Source organism: Microtus ochrogaster, unplaced genomic scaffold (assembly GCF_000317375.1).
Source record: "Microtus ochrogaster isolate Prairie Vole_2 unplaced genomic scaffold, MicOch1.0 UNK26, whole genome shotgun sequence".
NCBI lineage: Eukaryota > Metazoa > Chordata > Mammalia > Rodentia > Cricetidae > Microtus > Microtus ochrogaster.
In genome coordinates, this window is record NW_004949124.1 from 2,424,789 (window position 1) to 2,446,491 (window position 21,703).

At 39.4% G+C, this 21,703-nt stretch overlaps 1 protein-coding gene across 3 annotated transcripts in view; it reads right to left on the reverse strand.

Annotated features, from left to right (window-relative positions):
- Lclat1 (lysocardiolipin acyltransferase 1) overlaps positions 1-21,703 on the reverse strand; it is a 131,271-nt gene that overhangs the window by 58,135 nt on the left and 51,433 nt on the right. For all 3 annotated transcript variants that reach the window (XM_005367948.1, XM_026789690.1, XM_026789691.1), the window contains exons 2-4: positions 18,413-18,581; positions 13,251-13,449; positions 803-949 (exon numbers count right to left, since the gene is read on the reverse strand). In XM_005367948.1, coding sequence (XP_005368005.1) covers positions 803-949; positions 13,251-13,449; positions 18,413-18,577 — 511 coding nt within the window. In that variant the 5' untranslated portion in view covers positions 18,578-18,581. The remainder of the gene's footprint in view (positions 1-802; positions 950-13,250; positions 13,450-18,412; positions 18,582-21,703) is intronic.

Below are 21,703 nucleotides of genomic sequence, written 5' to 3' on the forward strand. Positions count from 1 at the left end.
AAAAATAAAAATCCAAATTTAAAGATAACTCTAATAATTAAAAAATACTTTTAAATCAAATGAGTGAAATACTTTTGTTAGCCCATTAAAAAAAAAGGGAGGAAGGAAGGAGGGAGAAAGGGGGGAGGGAGGGAGGAGTTTCCCCGACTCAATAAAAATCATCTGTAGATGTTAGTTTTATAAAATTACTTTAAAGCTCCCTGACCACTCTACTTTCTCTATACAACAAACACGGCTTTTGCAAGCTGGCCCTACAATGTAAGTATCATTTTAACTTGCAGAAATAATCATGTGGAGCTGGGTATATAGCTCTGTAGTAGTGGAGCACTTGCCTGGCCTGAGTGAGGTTGGCCTTGAACTCAGAGATCCACCTATCTCTGCCTCTTGAAAGCTGGGGCTAAAGGTGTGTGCCACTACCACCCAGCGTAAAACTCTATTTTACAAATGTCCTTTCTCTTTGGTCTTCCCTCACCCACAGTACCAGAAATGGACCAGCCTACCAGTCTGGTATATGCTCTACCACTGAGCATAACTCACGGCCATCACCTTACTGTTTATGTTGAGACACTGACCACTGAGTTGCTATGGCTGGTTTAAACTTGTGATCTGCCTGCATCAGTCTCATGAGTAGCTGGACCTTTAGGATTGTACCACCAGGTCTGGTTTGGGTACCATTAATTGAGTGACCTTGGGGTCATCCATTAATTTTGTTGATAGTCACATATCTCATGTTAGGATTAAAAGATTTAACTAGTGGTTTATAAGGTTTTAAATTCTGTGATCCAAACCCTAGATGCCTTACCTGTGAGGTCAGTTCCTTCTGGAAAGATGAGAAGTTGGAGTGGTTCATGGATGTCACAAAAATAATCAATCATGTCTTCAAAATGGCTCTTATCATCCTTCCACTTCCTATGAATGAAGATAAAGGCAGCAACTTGCATGGCCCAGCCTAAAAAAAAAAAAAATTAACAAGCATTTGCATGAACTTCAAGAACAATATTCACATTGTACTAAATATAACTTTCAAGTTCTCAAATTTTTTACTATATTTACTATCATAAGCATTCTATAACATTATAAATTTAGCACTCATCTTGAATTAAACAGCTAAGCCACAGTATCTTTTTTTTTATAGGAGTTTGGTTATCCTAGGGTTTATAAAATTCTTAAAAATCTCGTTTAAGTCACAGCTTGCCATTATAATCTTAAGGTACTACTGTTTATCAAGTAGGAAAAAAGAACTGTCTCAGGTCATGGAGGAATTCTCTAATATTTCGTTTTCTATACTCTCAAACTAAATGCAAAGGCTATTTTCAACAGTATCACCAGATTTTACTTAAATGAAAAGGGAAACTCTAGAATGTTACTAAGCACATCCCTTGAGCGTGTATGTGGTCACACTAGCTATCTCAAAGGTAGACCCACTTTACTGCTCAAAAGGCAGTCTTGGTAAACCCACCTGTGCTTCAGATGCCTACCCAGCCTTCACCACCAGCCTTCCCTAACCATTCTTCCCTGGCCACAACCTCTTGAGCTTTTGTGGGAGATGCCTGACTCAGGACAGCCTATGCAGTCTCTGAAGAAGCTCACAAGGCATGAAAAGCTTGGGCTACACATAGTAACTCTCTAGGCCAACCGAATGACCCTTCTGTCTTATAATAATTTTACCTAGGAGCATTGGAAAGTAAACTGTGAAGCAAAGGCAGTTAGGCAATAAAGACAGCATATGTAGTAAAGGCCAAAAGTTCTTGCTACTGAGCCAAACACAAGAGTTCTTTCTGATTCCTAACAAAGCACTTTGGTCCTCAGTCTTGCCAGTCCATGTACAGGTTCATCTCCGTGATGCCACTGAGAATCCTCCTCTCTGACTCTATCACAATAACCACAACACTCATCTCAGCAGTAGGGATGATGGGTAATACCTTGCAAACACGCAGTGCTGTTCTGAAATACAGATATGCCATGGTTTACCTATCCCCTACTCCCTTATAATTTAGGTTAAGACCAATCTGAGAATCTCTTATCTCTACTAGACATCTAGGGGTAAGATTTCCTAATTTTTTTTTATCTTTTCCTGTTATACTTCTTAGGGTTCCCCTTCTCCCATTTTTCCCTGTCTTCAGTTGAAATTAAGGATTTTTTGCCCCTTCCCTTGTTCTCTACAATCCAGGCTTTCCTAGCACTCAGCCCTCCCATCTGATCATGTATACCATCTATAGCTACTGCAGTCTAACAATGTCAGGGAGCATTAGGTGCCACCGGGACAGTATGGCTGCCACAGGGACAGCACTGCCCATAAAATGAAACATGGACTTCCTACCCCTTGGCAGACAGTATGCTGACCTCAGCTTGACTGGCTTGGAAGCAGAACATTCCATTTCATTCCTTTGCTTTTTTACCCTTCTTTACTTGGTAAGTCTGTTGAACCACACAGCTCCATCAACACTGAATTCAATTATTAAGTTCCACCAACCAAAACAGCTCTTAATTCTACCACTGTGTAAACAGGAAGACTTCGGTTTAAATTTAAGTTTAATTATTAAAAAGTAAAATGATGCTCAAACTGTATGCCTCTTACCACCCCCCTTCTCACTGAATTTATATGGATCACTCGGCTGCTCCAAATACTGTTTACTTCTCTATCACATTCCTCAACATGACAGAAATGTTGTTAATATTTCGACTTGACCCCAAGCTTGCTGACCTCTTTGCTTGTGCCCTTCTGTTAGTCCTTCCTTTTGAAAATTGTTTCTGTCCTCACATTCCTGAAATGTATTTTTGGTTCTTAACTTTGGAAGCTGGTTTGGCTAAAAATAGAATTTGAGGTTCCAAATCACTATTTCCTCAGCATTTCAGAGCATTTCCCACAGTCCTCCATCCCTCAGTGCGGCCACTGTGGCTAGCATCCAGGAAGAAGACAACCCAAGCTCATCCACGAAATACCCTACCAATCACTCCCCAGATTTTATGATTTTTCTCTTTTGTCCTAATAACTGAGCTTATTTCAACAGTCATATTTTTGTTTTTAATATTTGCCAATGATTCTTTTCAATACAGGCTATTTGATGAAAAAATAGTGTAATTATAAAGATGTTTGGTGAATGCTAACAACATGCTTGGTATTAGTCTGAGCATTTTATTTCATTAGTTCTTAAGACAACAATGAATCAGGTAACTATCTACTGCATGGCTGAGGCTTTCTGAAATGCTTCCTACTATGTAGCCTAAGCCTGAGATAGCCTCAAACTCACTTTGTAGCCTAGACTGGCCTTAAACTCACAACAATCTGACCATTATACCTCTGTCTCCCAGCATGCTATCTAACCCTACTTTGTAGGCATCAAATGTTTTAAATCAGTGTGAAGGGCCTGAAGAAAAGGCTCGTGGTGGTTCTCAGCACCCATATTGGGTAATTCGCAACCACTTATACCTCAAGCTCCAAGAGATCTGACACCTCTAGGTATCCACAGGCACCTATACTCATGAGTACATACCTACACACAGGGACAAACACACATAACTTAAAAAATATTAATAAACCTTTATAAAAATATTGCAATGTATATTCTAAGCAGCTTGCCTCCAATATATACTTGAATTTCTCTCCATATATTATGTATAATGTATAGGCTCAGAGAATTATTACTCATTACAAGTCCAACTGTATAAACCATTCTCCTCCTTAAAGCTGTACAGTTTCTACAAATGCTTAATTATACCATGTTCACATTTGTAAAGAATGTTCTAGGGCTGGAAAGACAGCTCAGAAACTATCCTGGTGTTCTGAGTTCAACCCCAGACCTCACGTGTTAGGAGAGACTTGACTGCCTCAACAATGGCATCCACATTTACACACACATATAAATAAATGTAAGAAAAAGAAAAAACAGCTGCATCACCCAACCTCTCTCCTCTCCTCCAAGAGACTTCAGTCCTTCTCTGGGGCCTTTGCCATCTTCCCTTCCCACCTACACAGCATCAGCACCAATCACTATCAAGGACAAGTGAGAAACCCCTAGGCACTCTGTCCTTCCCACGGACCATAATCTATAATTTCACTTTGTTCTTCCTGACATTCCTTTGCTAGAAGAAACTATTCAATTGAATGTGGTTTTGTTCTGTTTTTCCCTTTCCTGTGTATCACTGGATGTCCTGAAGCTTCCTCTGTAGGACCTTAAAAACCCACCTGCTTCTGTCTCTCAAGTGCTAGGATTAAAGGTGTGCACCACCTCCTGGCTCAACTGAACGTATTGCTAACTTCGAGCATTCACTTTCTTCCTTAGTAAGTAAACTTGTGTGCCATTACTTTTTTCTTTCACTCATTTTAGTACAGATGGCATACAATTAAGGAATCATAAAAACATCTGTGTTACTCATCTATTACAGAACTGAACCATGGTGATAGCTTAAGAACTATCATCAATGTCTGTATATCTGCTAATGCAATATGGTATCTTCTGTAGCACTATGAACAAGACACCAGAAACCAAAGTAGCTAGACAACTGTTCCCTTCCATGGTATTTTCAATTCTGAAGAAAGAAATCAAGAAATGCTATCCAAAGGCCTCTAATTAACTGAGAATAAATAATATGAGCAGATGCATACGATGAGTGAAAACACTACCTCAAGGATCCCAAGAAACAGTAGTGACTGAGTGGGCACCTGTATGCAACAGTAGCCATAGCAATAAATCCAGAAACTAGTTAACAAGCAGTCACAGTTCCCAGAATGGCAACCTCAGTCAAGACACTAGTGTCACAGAGACAAAGGCAAGAGCCATCTTCCTGGAACTCCTCATGTAACAAATGGGTAATGTTCTCCACCCCTCTACTGAGGGGATCAATTTCCACAAAGCCTCTGGCTTTTCAAATTTTCTTGAGTGGAGGCAGACCATTAATTTATGACCTTTTCCTTCAAGAATCCTGTTGCAGTATGCTGTGGTATTAGGCTTCACAGATGCTTGTTCTCAAAGAAAAGGCAAGACATAAAACACAAGCAAGCAAGCAAATGATCTTCTAAAGCAAACATTTTTAAACACAATTCCAAACTTGAAAAACCACAAAATTGAGAAGGAAAACAAACCAAAAAAAAAAAAAAAAAGCATGCATGGCTTATGGCTTATCCCATTGTCTTCGACAAGAGTAGAGATTACCCTAGAAATAACCCATCTCTTGGCAGACTTTATGCACCCTTGTTTGAAATTGAGGAAATAAACATTCACTGATGGCATATGCTGGCAAGATAAGGCTTTTCATTTGTAGTCAACTTAGTTTCATTCTAACATAGGTTAATAGTTCTTTCATCCTTTAGATTGCCATTGATCACTTTCTAGATACTTTCTCATCTATTTACACCTTTATCAAATTCTCAAGCTAAGTATATCACTAGCTCTCCACAACCCAGACTATGCTAGCAACTAGCAGAACCACGACAAATCCCTCAATGTACCAACTCTTGAACTGCTGCATATGTCCCATTACATACAACAGGCAGCAGAGGTTGCTACATAGCTAAGGTTAACACTGGAAAATTAACCTAGATTAATTTAGTAAACCAAAAGTAATAATAAAAGCCCTTAAAAGTAGAAGAGGTTGGGGTGGGGAAGGGGGCTTCAGTATCAAAATGGAAGTGTAAAGACTCAACTTGCCACTGCTGTCTTTGAAGATCAAAGAAGGGGTTATCAGCCAAGGAATGTGTGTATCTAAATACTGGGAAAGGCAAGAAAACAGCTCATACAGAGAGCATATGCAAAAGGATGTAGAGCCAGGCAGGGTGGTGCACCGCTTTAACTGCAGCACTGAAGCAAATGGATCTCTCTGAGTTTGAGGCCAGCCTGGTCTATACAGTGAGACCGTGTCAGAGAAGGGGGATAGGGGGAGTCTTAGAACACCAGAACATAAGCAAGAAGAAGAAACAAGAAGGGTATATCAATTTCCAACATCCAAAGCTAAAAATCTTTCAATAATAAAATAATGATAGCACCTAGACAATAAAATCAAATAATAAAACAAATATGATGAGCATGGATTGTCACTAATGAATTTAACATAGTTACTGGTGAATATACAGAATCTAGTATAATGAATATAGCACCATGGCAGTAGGAAAACCTGGCTGACACCACCCCTTATCACTCAAGTGATTAATATAAATGTCACCAACGACAGAGCACCTGCCACCAGGAACCTCTCTGATAGGAGACTGGCACTTCACCTCTGGTATTTACTCCCCAGATGCTTGACCACCATCTAATGCAGAAACATGGCAAAACTCAAAATGAGAGATCCTACGCAGAAGCACCATGGAAAGCAAGTGCATGAAGACATGAAGTGGAGCAAGAATGACTAAAGGAAAGGTGTTTCCCCAGAGGGAGGTAGGACAGAAGAACGACATCAAAAGACAGACTGGCAAAGCCACACGTGTTGACTGGTCAGCCTTACACAGCGCCACTCTCACTTTTCCTTGAATGGCCTGCTGCTCGGAAAAGGACTAGCACCACTGGAGACCGGGGAAATGGGGACGCCCTTTACCATCTTTCTATTGCCAAAAGACCTAAAATTATTCCATATAAAGCTTCTTATTTCAGAACATTTATTTGTTGATGCAAAATTCTGTTTGATTAAAAATATACAAGTAAAATGTTTTTAACAACTACTTTCCATCTAATATCAAAGCCTAAATATTTTACTTAGAAGTCATATGAACTATACTAATTTTAAGAGTTACCAAGTAACAACTTTTTTTTTTTTTTTGGTTTTTCGAGGCAGGGTTTCTATGTGGTTTTGGAGCCTGTCCTGGAACTAGCTCTTGTAGACCAGGCTGGTCTCGAACTCACAGAGATCCGCCTGCCTCTGCCTCCCAAGTGCTGGGATTAAAGGTGTACGCCACCACCGCCCGGCGTAACAACATTTTTTAAAAGATTTTTTTTAATTTATTTAATTTTATCTTATGAGTACTGGTGTTTTGTCTGTGTGAGGGCGTCAGATCCCTCTGGAATTAGACAGTTGTGAGCTGCCATGCAGGCTAGTGACAATTGAACTCAGGACCTCTGAAAGAGCAGCCAGTGCTCTTAACCACTGAGCCATCTCTCCAGCACCAATGTTTTGTGGGGTTTTTATTTGTTTTGTTTTGTTTTTTAGACAGGGTTTCTCTGTGCAGCTCTGGCTGTCCTGGAACTCACTCTGTAGTCCAGACTGGCCTTGAGCTCAGAGATCCTCCTGCCTGTGCCTCCCAATGCTAGGACTAACGTTGTGCACCACTACCATCCAGATGAAATATCTGATTTTAAAAGAAACAAAAAGATGGCAGTGCCAATCTTTTTTTTTTTTTACAAAAATGACACAGGCTTATAATAAATATAACAGCTAATCTATCCCAGCACTAAAAATGTTATGACAGTTTACACATACTCTAGTAACAAGAAAAAGGATAATTGAAAACATTGGTCAAATTATCTACTGAAATTCTGGTTAACAAACAACTGTCAGGTACAGAGTCCATCTTGCATCTTTTTACTATTACTGCAAAGTTGTCATTGCATTGTTTATGTCTCACCAATAAATGCAAGGCAGATGAAAAGCCTTAAGGTTCACCCAAATAATTCCTTTACACTTTCTCTTAAAATGACTACCACAAAAGCACACCTTATAATTTTAGAATATAATTACAAATTTGGGGAAGGGGACTCTGATTTTCAGCAGACCTAAGGATGGAAATTATGCTTGTTGTTGCTGGCACACGCCTCACCTGCAGCGAGGTGGCCTGCCTGAGGATCCGCTCAGAGCACATGCACAGGACATCCTAGTTAAGGAATGGAGTGCGGAAAGAGTGCACCACTCTTTCTTGTCTTGTGGTTTTCCTTTCTGTTCCCCACCACATGGAGCCAAATCTTGTTTGATGTCCAATATACTGTTTTAGCAGGCTTGGCTGGTCTGCGCTTAAACCATAAATTCAAAGTTATCAGCTGGGCATGGTGGACACCGTAACCCAAGTTTCAAAGAAACTGGAATTTGAAGTGTGAGAATGTATGGAACCTTGTGCTCGTGGCCGTCCTGGTCTGGAGTGGCATCTTTGAGAGGACATGGGAAGGAAAATCTCAGGATAAGAAATGTTCTGCTTCTGCTGGGGACCCTTGGGACTATTTCCAAGGCCTTGTGAGGAGATCAAGTAATGAGTAAATCAATATTTTCTCCATGTCTTCTGGGGAGCAGGTCTCTGGTGGATCTGGAAGCTGTTAAGTCCCTCGCGGCTTGTCTATTATACCCTCAGTTGTCATTTAAGTGTTACTTTTGAAATATTTAAAGTCACACTTTTTTTTTTCAGAAGGACTTCAAGTACTAGCTGAGTGTGTTTTGTCCTAAATGCCTGGCATCATAAGTGCTTTATTTTGTGTATTTTTAAAAAGTATTTTCATACACATAATGCAACCCATGTCTAATAAATACAAATTCGCTGACTTTACCTTATACTCGGAGCCTGAAGTAACTTAAAACAACAGTTTGATTAGCTGTGCACAATTCGACAGTCACGAACCATGTGAGGTAGGGGTGGATGTTTTGGTGCAGTATCATGTCAGCATTAAAAATTTTGAGACTTGTGAACCACGTGAGGTCAGGGGTGGATGTTTTGGTGCAGTATCATGTCAGCATTAAAAACTTTGAGACTCGTGAGCATTTCAAATGTCAGCTCATCTGACATAGGCTTAAGAGGGCCTTTACCCACTTTCTCCTCAATCACACCCCAAGTGCCACGGTTTCCTAATGCTGCTTCTCTTCGCCTCCCTTGTAAGTACTATGAAAATTCTTGTTACTATGCTTCCTCATATGATTCTCTTTTTCCTCTATGTTCTTCTTTAATTCAATGGATTCTCACATTTCATCATACTTTCCAGTCAATTATCATTCTTTGTATTTCTCATTCAAAGAATTTTATTCAAATGCTTGCATCATAATATTTGATCCACTTTATAGTGTTAGGGATTTTTTTTCTGCTTCTGTTCTATACATATTTACAACAAATAAGACTGAAACTAATTTAAAATATCCCATTTTTAAAAAAAATAGCTAAAATCACTCTCCCAACTAAGTTAGTTGAGCATCCCTATCTGTAGATATTAATTTTATATGTAAGAGCTTATAAACACTCTAGGCACAGTGACATGGTATGATATCAACACAGAAAAATCAGGTACTTTCTTACGTACAAATGACAAACATACTAAGAAAGAAATAATCCCATGATGTGGGAGTGTCGTATATCAATCTGTTGATTTCATTGGTTAAGGAATAAAGAAACTGCCTAGGCCCCTTGATAGGCCAACCCTTAGGTGGGTGGAGTAAACAGAACAGGATGCTGGGAGAAAGAAGTTGAGAGGGTGAGTCGCCGTGGTTCCCGCACTCCAGGCAGATGCAGGTTAAGATCATTCCTGGTAAGCTGGCTCGTGGACTACATAGAATAATAGAAATGGGTTAGATCAATATGTAAGAGCTAGCCAATAAGAGGCTGGAACTATTGGGGCCAGGCAGTGTTTAAAAGAATACAGTTTCCGTGTAATTATTTCGGGACATAAGCTAAACTAGCCGTGCAGGCGGCTGGGTGCTGGGGACGCAGCCCCGCCGCTCCTAATTCAACAATCCCACTCACAATAAACAAAAAAAATTAAGAAATCTTGGACTAAAGCTAACTAAAAAAGTGGAAAAAACCTCTAAATGTAAAGTATAAAACACAGAAGAAAACACTAGCAGATTGAAAAGCCACACCATGCTCATGGATCAGAATAATATTGTGAAAACAGCTGTCTTGCCAAAAGCGATCTACAAATAAATGCACTCTCCATCTATATTCCAGCATTATTTTTCATAGAAATAAGAGGAGTGGGTTTTTTAATTCATATGGAAGCATGAAACACCCCCAGATACTCAAAGCAATCCTGAGCAGAAAGAATGATACCAGAGGGTATTAAGTTATACTACCGAGCCATAGTAACAAAAGCAGCATGGCACTGGCACAAAGACAGACATGTGCAGGCGTGGATAGAATAGAGGACCCAGAGATAAGCTCACACAGCTAAGCCACTTAATTTTTGACAAATATGCCAAAATACACACCGGAGAAAAGACGGTCTCTTCAACAAAAATTTTGTGTCTACAATCAGAAGAAAAAACTGAGATCTTTATCTTCCACCTGCACAAACATCGACTCCAAAAAGAAAGACCTCAACAGAAAAGCCAGAACTCTGAAACTGTCAAAGGAAAAGTAGAGGGAACACTTAAGATACAGGCCTAGGCAGGCACTTTCTCAACAGGACTACAGCCCCTCACAAAATAGGAGTGACAATCAACAGACAGGAAAGGAATCACGAAGTGAAAAAGTTGTAAGCGACACAGCTGAGTGAGTGAAGAAATCCTCATGAGCTCCTCATCCTATGGGGAGAATGTACAAAACACACAAACGGCCCTATTAGCAAAACAAGGAAGCAGATAATGCAGTTTTTAAAAATAAGCTACAAACTGAACACAGTTCTTAAAAAAAGCAAGACAAATGGCTGACAAATGTTTGAAAATGTATTCAATATTCTTATTCGTCAAATAAATGAAAATGAAAACTACTTTGAGAATCCGTGTCACTCCAGCTGGAAAGGTTGTTGTCGAGAGGCGAGGGACAACAGATGCTGGTGAAGACACTTGTGGGCATGTAATCTGGGGTAGTTACCACATAGATCAGTGTGAATGTTTCTAGAAACAGCTAAAAACAGGGCTTCCAAAGACCTAGGCACAAACCTACAGGACTCCATATCCCACCATAGAGACTTGCACATCCATGTTCATTGATGTTTTATTCATAAAAGCAAGTAGATAGAATCAGTACAGATGTTCATCTATTGTTGAATGGGCAGAGAAACTGTGTGGTTATATACACAACAGAATTCTGTTCAGCCATAAAGAAAAATGAAATTATGAAATAGCATGAAAATGGAGTTAGAAAATTATGTACTAAATGAGGTAACTCGAGGTCAAAGACACAAATACCACAGCTCTCATATACAAACTTAACTTTTATTTTATGTACATATGCATTTTTGAAGAAGTCAGCACAAGTGGAATCCAGGAAAGATTCTTTAAAGAGAGGTAGTTGTGTAGCAAAATGCATGTGATTTAAAAGCAGGGGTAGAAATAGCAGAAGATAAAAAGAAATATGGGTGGGAGGTAGGAAGAACTGGGAAGAGGTGGTGGGGAGGAAGGGTCAACCAATACTAATGAGGAATTCTGGTACTCAATAAGCTAATCAAAACATTTTTCTTTAAATGTTTGAAATGAAAATGCCCTATGTGGGTAGATAAATCAGCACCCTGAAGCCACGTGTTTTTAAACAAAAATCCCAAGGCTAGGAATTATCTCCCTATGAGATTTTCAGTCTGTCAGTGAGACCCCTAAAGCCCTGAAACAATGTAGACAAATGTCACTCAATTGGTTCTTCTCCAGAACCAGATGAAAAAATCCTATTGCTAAAGATGCCATATACATTGATCACAGGACACAGAGAAATCAATCTGGAAATGGGCTAATGCAACCTCCCTGATAACTAGCCTTCATAATGCCGCAGGGTGCCACACAAACTGCTAGGAGGAGAGAATTGTCACCAACAGTCTTATACAGTGTGTGTGTGTGTGTGTGTGTGTGTGTGTACGCACGTGTGCTCACACAGTATCAGCTGGCCAGGCAAGATGTGCCAATTAGTGCAATAGTGACAATCTTTTATGGAGATAACCAGCGGTTCACTGATCTGATCTGATGTCTAGCCCACAAGAAGGAATGCACATCTCATATGTGAACTAGTCAAAAGCCCATGGCTGGGAGGTCATAGGCTCTAGAGAGAAAGTTACTAAGTGGCTATGATGTGTTTCCAACTGTCTTCTAAATAACTAGACTGATGCAGCTGTCAGCTCAGAGCAGCTCCTTTTTCCATGGAGCTATGTGACTGCAGGAACTCATAACTGGTAATGAGTCTTGAATCTCCAGTCATAAATAAGACATCTATAGTATCCCTCCAAGGCTCCATAAATACCATGGAAGGAGCCGATATAATATAGGAGCAACGAGAAGGGACCGAGCAGAGTGGACGACTGCCTTCTTAACGGCATGACTATTGTCCTGACAGCAGCTGCAATTACCTGCACAAGACTGGGTCCTGTGATAGATGAAAAAGGGGAGCCTTATGGGACCTTAACCCCTCTTGAGGATTTATATGCACTAATAATTGGCGGGGGAACAGGCATTTTCCAGTGGTACAGGTACTAGAAAGAGATCTACACACTTGTGAGCAAACTCTCACCTATACTCCTGTAAAACAGTTTTATATTTGGTCACATCAAAAGAGAAAAAGTAGAAGGTGGGCAATTCAAAAACCAGAAAAAAATTAATGGCAGTAGGGGTGAGACAAAATAAGAAAACGGGGTGAACATGATCAAAATACATATGTGCATGTATAAAAATGTCATAATGATATGACATTTAAAAATACTTTATTAGCAATAAAGTATTTTTCAAAAGAGAAAGAGGCAGAATGCATGTGGTCTTGCCTTCAAGAAAGAAGTCTATTGCCAAAAGCCTCAAGCAGCATGGTGTGCACTGAGACCCTAGCACCTGCAAGACTGAGGCGAGAAGAGTCAAGTTTGAGGCCAGCCTGGGTTCTCATAGTAAAACTAAACTAAACTAAACTAAACTAAACTAAACTAAACTAAACAAACAAACAAAAAAAAACAAGAAAATCAAACAAAAAGATCAGACTCAAACAAACAACAAAGTAACACAGCACACAGTTAATAGGTATGTGACGTACAAGAGGACATGAGATCCAGCCTGCTGCTGCAGGAGAACCTCCACGGGACTTGTCTGGACGCAGGAAGCTGAGGAGAGAGTGGCTGCCTGAGAAAGTGCCTGTGTCATTTTAACTTGTGAATGAGGTTTTATAAGAAAGTTACCAATTTATTAGATTCATATCCTTCAGTGTGGTGGTCCTAAGAAATGGCCTACTTCCTTGATAATAGTTTATTTTCTCTTCTAGAGTTAAGATTTGTTTAAAACAGAGATGAAGATAAAATCTCCATAACAAAGCCATTAAGAAAAAAGAAAATGGAGGTTATTTGTAGCTCCATGAGATATGCTGAGAATAATACACTTTAATTGGCACCATTGTAGTTTTAGAGTAGGCACAATTACATACAAAATAAGTTAATGTATGAATAACATACCAAATCCAGGAACACTTTTGAGACTGGATTTGAGGCAAATTTTCTCCAGTCTGAGGTAGCTGTATCTCATCAGACAATTCCACAAGAACATCCAGTCTACTCTGGTCCGATGGTTCATAATGATGACACTCCTTTCTCCAGGTACAAATGCGTCACCTGTTATAACCACTTTGACACCAAACATCGTCTCCAACAATGCCTACCAAAAAAATAAAAAATTCAGATATAGAACAATTTAGGATTTTCAGGCCAAGAAGCCAGGTATGAGATTATTCTTAAACATGTCTATAAATTAATAGATATTTACAATATTCAAAAGAAATGAAAAAATATTTAAGAGTTATGAATCTTTTTCTTTCTTGCTAACCTTGTCATGACTATGCTATGTTGCTTTTCATAATGCGAGAAAAGATACACTTAAAAACTAAATAACTAAATAAAAAATTGTCTTTGGAACAAACATATAGGCATCCCCCTGAATATTAACCTTCATCAGGCGATGAAAGGAGACAGAGACAGAGACCCAAATAGGAGCACCGGACAGAAATCTCAAGGTCCAAATCAGGAGCAGAAGGAGGGGGAGCACGAGCAAGGAACTCAGGACCGCGAGGGGTACACCCACACTCTGAGACAATGGGGATGTTCGTTCAGGAATTCACCAAGGCCAGCTGGCCTGAGTCTGAAAAAGCATGGGATAAAACCGGACTTGCTGAACATAGCGGACAATGAGGACTACTGAGAACTCAAGAACAATGGCAATGGGTTTTTGATCCTACTGCACATGCTGGCTCTGGGGGAGCCTAGGCAGTATGGATGCTCAACTTACTGAACCTGGATGGAGGTGGGCGGTCCTTGGACTTCCCACAGGTCAGGGAACCCTGATTGCTCTTTGGGCTGATGGGGGAGAGGGACTTGATATGGGGGGGGGGGGGGCGGGGAGGAGGCAGAAATCCTCAATAAATAAATAAATTAAAAAAAAACAAACAAACAAAAAAAATAAAAAATAAATTAAAAAAAAACAAAAAAAATTGTCTTTGGAAAAGCAACCCTGAGTCCAAACTAAATACTTAACAATTTTTTAAAAATTACTGCAATTTTCCATATGTAAATTTCATCATGTTATAGCCTATGGTTTCTAACACATAAAACATAGTTTCCTATATTCTTGCTTCTGTAATAAATGGGGGTTAGTTGATCAAGTATAAGACAATACTATATACTCTTATTCCACTAATTTTAATTTCTGGAAGTTTCATAATAAAAATATAAACTACATTTCAAATCTTCAATTATATATTATTAAGTTAACAAAATAAGATTACTGGGTACTTTAAAGGATATATATTATAAATGTAATTTTTCTAAAAAGAGTAATCAAAAATATAACTGAATAAAGGACTGAAGAAACTAAATTTCATTTTTTTCCATAAGATTCTCTTCAGTTGCTCAAAAACAATACATAAAGACTAAAATAACTTTGTCTACTGAAATCTTTCAGCATACCACCTACAGCAAACGTCTGGCACATATGAATGATCAAACGCTTGCTGAGTTTGTTAAACTAACATTTCTAAGATCTGTGGATATAACTTAGACTAAATATTCAGAAGGAAAGTGTGTATTACAATCTAGAGTTCTTAAGAAGTGAGCTAGCACCTCCCCTTCTCTTTCGTTTCCCTTCATTATATTGCCCAGTGTCTGCACTGAACCTCTACCGCAGTCTCCCAAGAAACCAAGACTACAGCGGGCATTACCATTCCCAACTTCAATCTCAATCTCAAACTATTACATGGAAATCCTATTTCATAACTAATCGAGAAAGGATTGATAGGGAGGTGAAATTCAACTAAAAAATTCAAACCTCTCAAACATCTTTAAATCATCCAACATTGACAACAAAGGAGCCACAAGTATCTATGATAGCATGAAACACAAACACAGTAGTGAAAGAGAAGTAAAACAAATCATGTATGTAAATATCCACATATAAGTTTTTCTACAAGAGTGGGTTATTTTAGAGGTGAATAAAAAGGAAACAACGATTTAAAAAGTTGTATTCATGTACTTCTTCCAAAAAGGAGGGTGTTTGGGTTGGATGGCTGGATAGAGCTATCACTAGAGCTGGCGATGCTATTTCTTGAGCTGCTTGACAACTACAGTTATACCAAGGACCATGGAGACAGGAGGGCTGCTAAGGTTGGCTGGTTTCTAGTCTGAGAAAACATGAGCCCCAGGTTCGGGGATAAAACTCCACTTTAAAGGAAAAAGTGAGCAGTGATGGAGCAAAACAAAGAACCCACTCTTCTGACCCCCCCCCACTAACACACACATAAATACCCACAAACATTATTCAATAATGTATACATTAGTGTTTACTAACTTTTTTATGTTTTTTCTATTTAAAAATTAAAAGCTTTATGGGCTGGGATGTTAGCATATGCCTTTGATCCAAGTATGTGTGAGGCAGAGCTAAGTGGATCTCTGTTTGGTTGGGTTTTTTCTGATTTAACAGAGTTAACAGTTTACTTCTGTCCCATAAAGAAGAAGTTTCTCATTCAAATGAGAAGTAGAAAAGGCAGGTGTGTAAACTTAAAATTGAGGTTATTTTAGGTAGTGGGCTGTCACCTCCACAGTGTGGATATCCTGTCCTGTTCATCATAACATCTAAGAATCTGCCTTCATTCTGCCTGTGTCCTGAGAACTTTAGTGAAGCTGAATTTAAAGATAATGGACTAATTTGTTTGACAAAGAAATTTTAAGGCAAGAACATTTACTCTGTGGCATGGCTACTTTTTACTATGTTTACCTAGGTTTATAGTTAAAAAGAGAAAAGGAGCCAGGAAGTGGTGGTGCACACCTTTAATCCAAGCACTGAGGAGGCAGCGGCAGAAGGATCTCTGTGAGTTCAAGGCCAGCCTGGTCTACAGAGCTAGTTCCAGAAAAACTAGGATTACACAGAGAAAAGAGAGAGGGAGATGGAGAAGGAGAAGGAGAGGGAGAGAGAGAGTTTGTTGTTGTTGTTGTTTTAACTGTGCAGTTTGTTGAGGAAGAAAAGAGCTCAAACACGTTATAAGCTTCACAGCCACGAAGAACCACTTGGCTCTGTGCTGGGACAACGGGAAATACCCATGAAGAGAAAGACTTTACACATTAAGGGTTCCAGCTTGTGAACACGAAAGCTTACTTGAAGAGAGGGCTCCTGAACTGTAAATGAAGCCGAAGGTCTTCTCCGTGCCTTGAAAGCCGCTGTCTGGGAAAGCGTTCCCCAGGGTCAGCACGGAGAAGCTGAGAACTTCAAGGGACCCAGACTACGGCTCAAGATGGTAGAAGAGTGTGCCAGCACTGTGCAGCTTACTAGCTTTGTAGGCATGAGAGATGCAAGACTGAGGAGGCCACGGAGTCCTCTTCAGAGAGCAACCGAGGCCAGGCAACGGTGTGGCAGGGCAGATTCCCTATAAGGAGCTGCTGAGGACAGATTTGAGGCTGTGAGGTGAGCCTGTTTCCATGGAGACCCAGGAGATTGAAGATGTCAGAATCCTTTTTCCTTTAAGTAGCTGTCAGCAGGGTATTTCATCACAGAATGAGAAAAGCAACTAGTACTGAATCCCTAGAAGCTTCCGTTTCCTTCTCTGTAAGTACTGATAATGGTGGCAGCTGAAACCAAGTCATCCATCCTCCTTAAGCACTTAGCAGGGTCCCATTGGTGGTCAACTGGTTTTACTCTCATTGCATCTGGATTCTTACACTGTTTTTCTTTTTAACAAAGCCTTCTAATTATTTTTGTACCTGAGCTAAATACACAGCCACACCATGGTAACTTGGACCAGTACACAAGTCCTTTCCTGCGCCTGCAGAGCAGATCACTTAAAATGTGAGTGAAGAAGTCAGAGGCTAGGACCAGGCTGCAAGCACTGCATTTCATAAAACAGATCCATCTGTACAGAGAATTTAAAACACAAAGAAGTTTAAGAAGGGAAGGATTAGCTTTTCATAAGTGAGAACGCAAGTTTAAAAGTCACTCACCACAGGACTTACTTTTAAATAAGGAAAGTATACTGTAAATGGGATTAACAGTCAATTATCAGGAGACTTTTAAGAAATGTCTATCCGACCCCAAGCACCCTGTCAGTAACTACTGATCAATCTCCATCTGAAGGGTCCACAGCAACTGCATGACCCTTCATCCTGTAGGGAGGCACTCGGCCTGCTGCCCAAGGGAGACACGCTGCTCAATGAAACAGGTAGTTTGGCTCCTTTACCAATTAGGAAAGAACATTTCCCTTCTTGTTTTCTTTTTCAGGTACTATACTCATCGACTGCCTACCAAAACAGACTGATACACCCAGCAACCTGAGGAGAAATGAGGAATAGCTGTCGCTAAGGAGAAAGAAAGACCATCCAAGGAAAGACAAGTGCACAGTGCCCAGGGACGCACAACCTCTTCTTAGTCCCAGAGGAGGGAACCGACAGTCATCGGCTCGAGATCAGGAGGCACGCTTAGAGCGATTATATAGAGCGCCACAGGCTCGAGGACTGCTGAACACTTGACGCTCTTGAAAAGCAGCTCACCCAAGCTACTAACTTCATCTTCAGATAGAAATCACACTTTCTTGATTTTTTTTATGTTCCTAATTTGTGTAATCATTGGAAAGAAGTAAATCAATCACACCTCTATCAGAAGTTTAAAAAGATGTTTACTATTCACGAGGGGGGGTTACTTTTCTTAAAATTTTTCATTAAAATAATTTGATATTCTTTCACCTGCCCTATAGAATCTTAATGTGTCACTGTTTTGTAAAACACAAGATAAAAATGCAGAATAAAATTTAGTGATATAAAAATTCTTCAATATTTAAAATTTACATATTTTTCTAGATACAAACTGTATCCTTCATTATATAAAATATAAAAGAAAATTCATGAAGAATATAGAAAGAAGCTCTTAATTTTCTGTAACGTTCTTTATAAGGTTTTCTTTAAAGACAAGAATGTTTGTATTTCTATTTTTTTCTATTTTGCCACTTCTTTCTTAAGTCAGATGTGCCCACTATAGAACACTGGAGACTTCTGTTTCCCTGAAAACCAAATATCTGATGCTAAAAAAGTACAAGAGATGGATACCCAATACAAACAGAGAGACCCCTCTCTTGTGTGTAACTTACCACAGGAAGTGTGAGCCACATAGCCACAAGGCGGCTGCTGATCCAGCGATACCATGACAGGTTTATAAACATCAAAGGAATAATGGGACCCAGCATAAAAATACTTCCAAAAAAGCTTCCCGCAAACAGGAAGAGTATAAAATAAATCCCCTTCCATGACACCATGATTCTGAAAGAGAAAACAAAAACAAAGAATATATTTTATTACTATACATTTAGCTGTTCCAATTCCATCAAAATGATGCATACAATACTCTTTAATGACGAGGTGACTGAATAACTCTGACGAAGGCTAGAAGTCACTGAATTTCCTGCTCTACAAGTCTGACAAATTGCCAGTACACTAGAAACTAATACTCTCAAAACAGTACATAAATGTCTGTTCTCCAGAAAAATACGATGTCTGCTGTGTAAGAAGTCTTTTTAAAATCAATTGGCACTTAACATAAAAGGGTATTTTTCTTTCCTAGGTTACTATTTCAGAGGCTGTTTCCTACCTAGGAGCCAAAATAAAGCATCAAGTTTTGCAGAAAGCTTCCTAAGGGTGAGCACACCTAAAAGCAACAGCAGTCTCACAGAGAACATTAAAATTGAAAGAAAAGAATCTGAAGAGTTCATTCTTCGTGTCAGACCCTAAAGTTATATCTCTGGGCACCCGGTCTTAGATGGGCTCTTTATGAACTTGCTGGGTAAGTCAGCCAACCCCTCTCCTTTATCTAGACATCTGCCAAAGTATTAACTTAGAGTACCTGAAATCAAAACCTAACATGGATATTTTAAACCAAATGCTTGGAAACATAGCTAAAATGAAAACTCCAACATTTGATTTTATAACTAAACTCAATAAATAGAACAAATTAACACTGAATGAAGTTTAACTTGGTACCAAGTGTATGTTTTAAATTTTACCAATATTTGATGGTATATACACAAAATCCTAAGAAATCCTAGATCTGAACGTTTAGGGAAAGGGACAGGGAATCATGGAGGAAAAGATGACTAGGAAGCAAGCAGTGGAGCAGACTCCAGCCAGACAGGACTACAGGCATGTGTTCCCACAATCCTCCATATCACTGTCTTTGAGCCTCTTTGCATTAAAAATAGCAGCAGCAGCTTCTTCCCAATCTTCAACATAAATCTTTTTTTCTCAGAAGAAAGGCACATGGGCTTTAAATTGAATATTTCAGATCTGTTTCTTATACACACACCCACTACCACCCTCTTATCTACCTTTTCCTATCTGTTATTTTCTGCCAGTCTGCCAGCTGGTAGCTAACTCTAGACACTTGTTCCTAACTTCCCCGGTAGAGCTACAGGTTTGCACTGTTATCCATTCAGGCAGTATCCTCATTAAAAAAAAAAAAACAAAAAAAAAAACACTCCTGCATGCTTCTACCTTGCCAATTTCTGACTTGATGTGGTTATAAGAAAATAGCCTAGCTATCATCAGAAAGCTTTCCACTGTATAGCAGTGAATCTGAACCCCATGGAGGCTAAAAGGACTTTCCTAATTCAACACAAAGCATCCCATCCTGCCTAGTCCACCTTCCACTGCACCATGCCATCTCCCTCCTGCCATGCAGCTAAGAATTAGACCAACATCAGCCTTTAACTGTGTACACAAAGACAAGCTAATAAAAAGGAACTATTGCATGACTGCAATGATTCTATAGATCCAACGAAATCTACTTTAATATTTTTATGAAACAATAAGCACTTAAAGAAATCCCTACTGTGTACCCATCATGGGGCTAGTCGTCACCAAAGGTCTCACAAATCTAGGAATGGAACTCAGGGCCTCTTGTCCCCCTCCTCGATCTGGTGGTCTCATCTCTCTCTTATGTGCTCTTTCCTCTCTGGCTCTATTTCATAGCCTTTTTCTGTGTCTTTACTCAGGTCCTAATTTGGGGGGTCAATAGGTTAAGAATAGCTATGTACTTATTTGGAAGAGGCAAATATCGAAGGAAAACACAGCATCAAGGGCCAACACAGATGTGCAGCAATCTGAACTAACACACATTGCTGGGGAAAATACAAACTTGTCTGCAGCTCTGGGAAACAGCTCGGCAGTTTTACAAAATACTACATTGATACCCACCATATATATACTAGTAAATCCACTGGATGTCCTGCACAAATAAAACATTATCTTCACACAAAAAGTTCTACCTAATCCTTTATAGCACCATTTCTCACAACTGCACAAAGCTAGAACTAACCTGTCAGTTGAGGGTGAGTAGATACTGAATTAGTATTCATCAATGAAGATATATGGCTAATGCAGGCCATTTGTGCTACTCTCAAATGCTGTGCTGAATCAAAAATACCAGCTGCAAAAGACCTTTCTTTTGGGGGGCATTCTGGGCAAGGCTAACCCACAGGAGGGGAAACAGATCAGTGGCTGGCAAAGGTTAGGGAGACGAGACAGTCCGAGTACTGAAGGATGGCACAGGCAAGCTTGGTAGAAGAGCAAACTGCTCTGTTTCTTGACTGCACAGGGCAGACTGGTAGAAAACACACCCACTAGCTTCCTTCTGTAGAGCTGGGCACTAAATCCAGGCTTCATGCATACCTACACAACTCTGTCGCTGAGCAGCATGCACACCCACCCTGGACATTTTAAATCATGCTCCTGCCTATAATCTCGCATTTGGGAAGCAAGAATCCCGAGTTTAAAGCTACAGATTTAAAGAATCTGAAGCCAGCCTGAGCTACATAGCGATACTCTTTCACAAATAAAAAATATTTAGAATGACTAACTTGTCATTTTCTTGTTCTTGTGAAATTCTATATTTTAAATTATTTCAATAATAATGATCTGAAATATTTTTTCTAAGCTTTTATAATAAGCCAAATACTGCTTGATGTATTTGATTTGAGTAGACTTTAACAGTCACAATAATCTCATGGCATGGGTATTTTTATTACCCCTATTTTAGACATCAGGATTCTGTGGCACAAAAATGTAAAAGTAATTTGCTCAAGGTTAAACAGCTAGTATACAGCAAAGCTGAGAACTGGCTCCAGAGATCCTGGTGCTGGTGTCTATACTCAGTCTGCTATACTATACATCTTTTTCAAGACTATATTATTACACTACAAGGATAAATTGTAAACAAAGTTTTAATGCTTTATTTTAATAAGCATTTTGAGTCTTAGACGTCCACGGGAGCTTTATGAGAAAGGCTCACTAAGTCATTCTTATCTTAAGATCCTTTAGTTCACGGTGATAAAGGTTCTAACAGAGATATCACGAAACTGTCAGTCAGTTAGGACCAGGGATAATGGGTG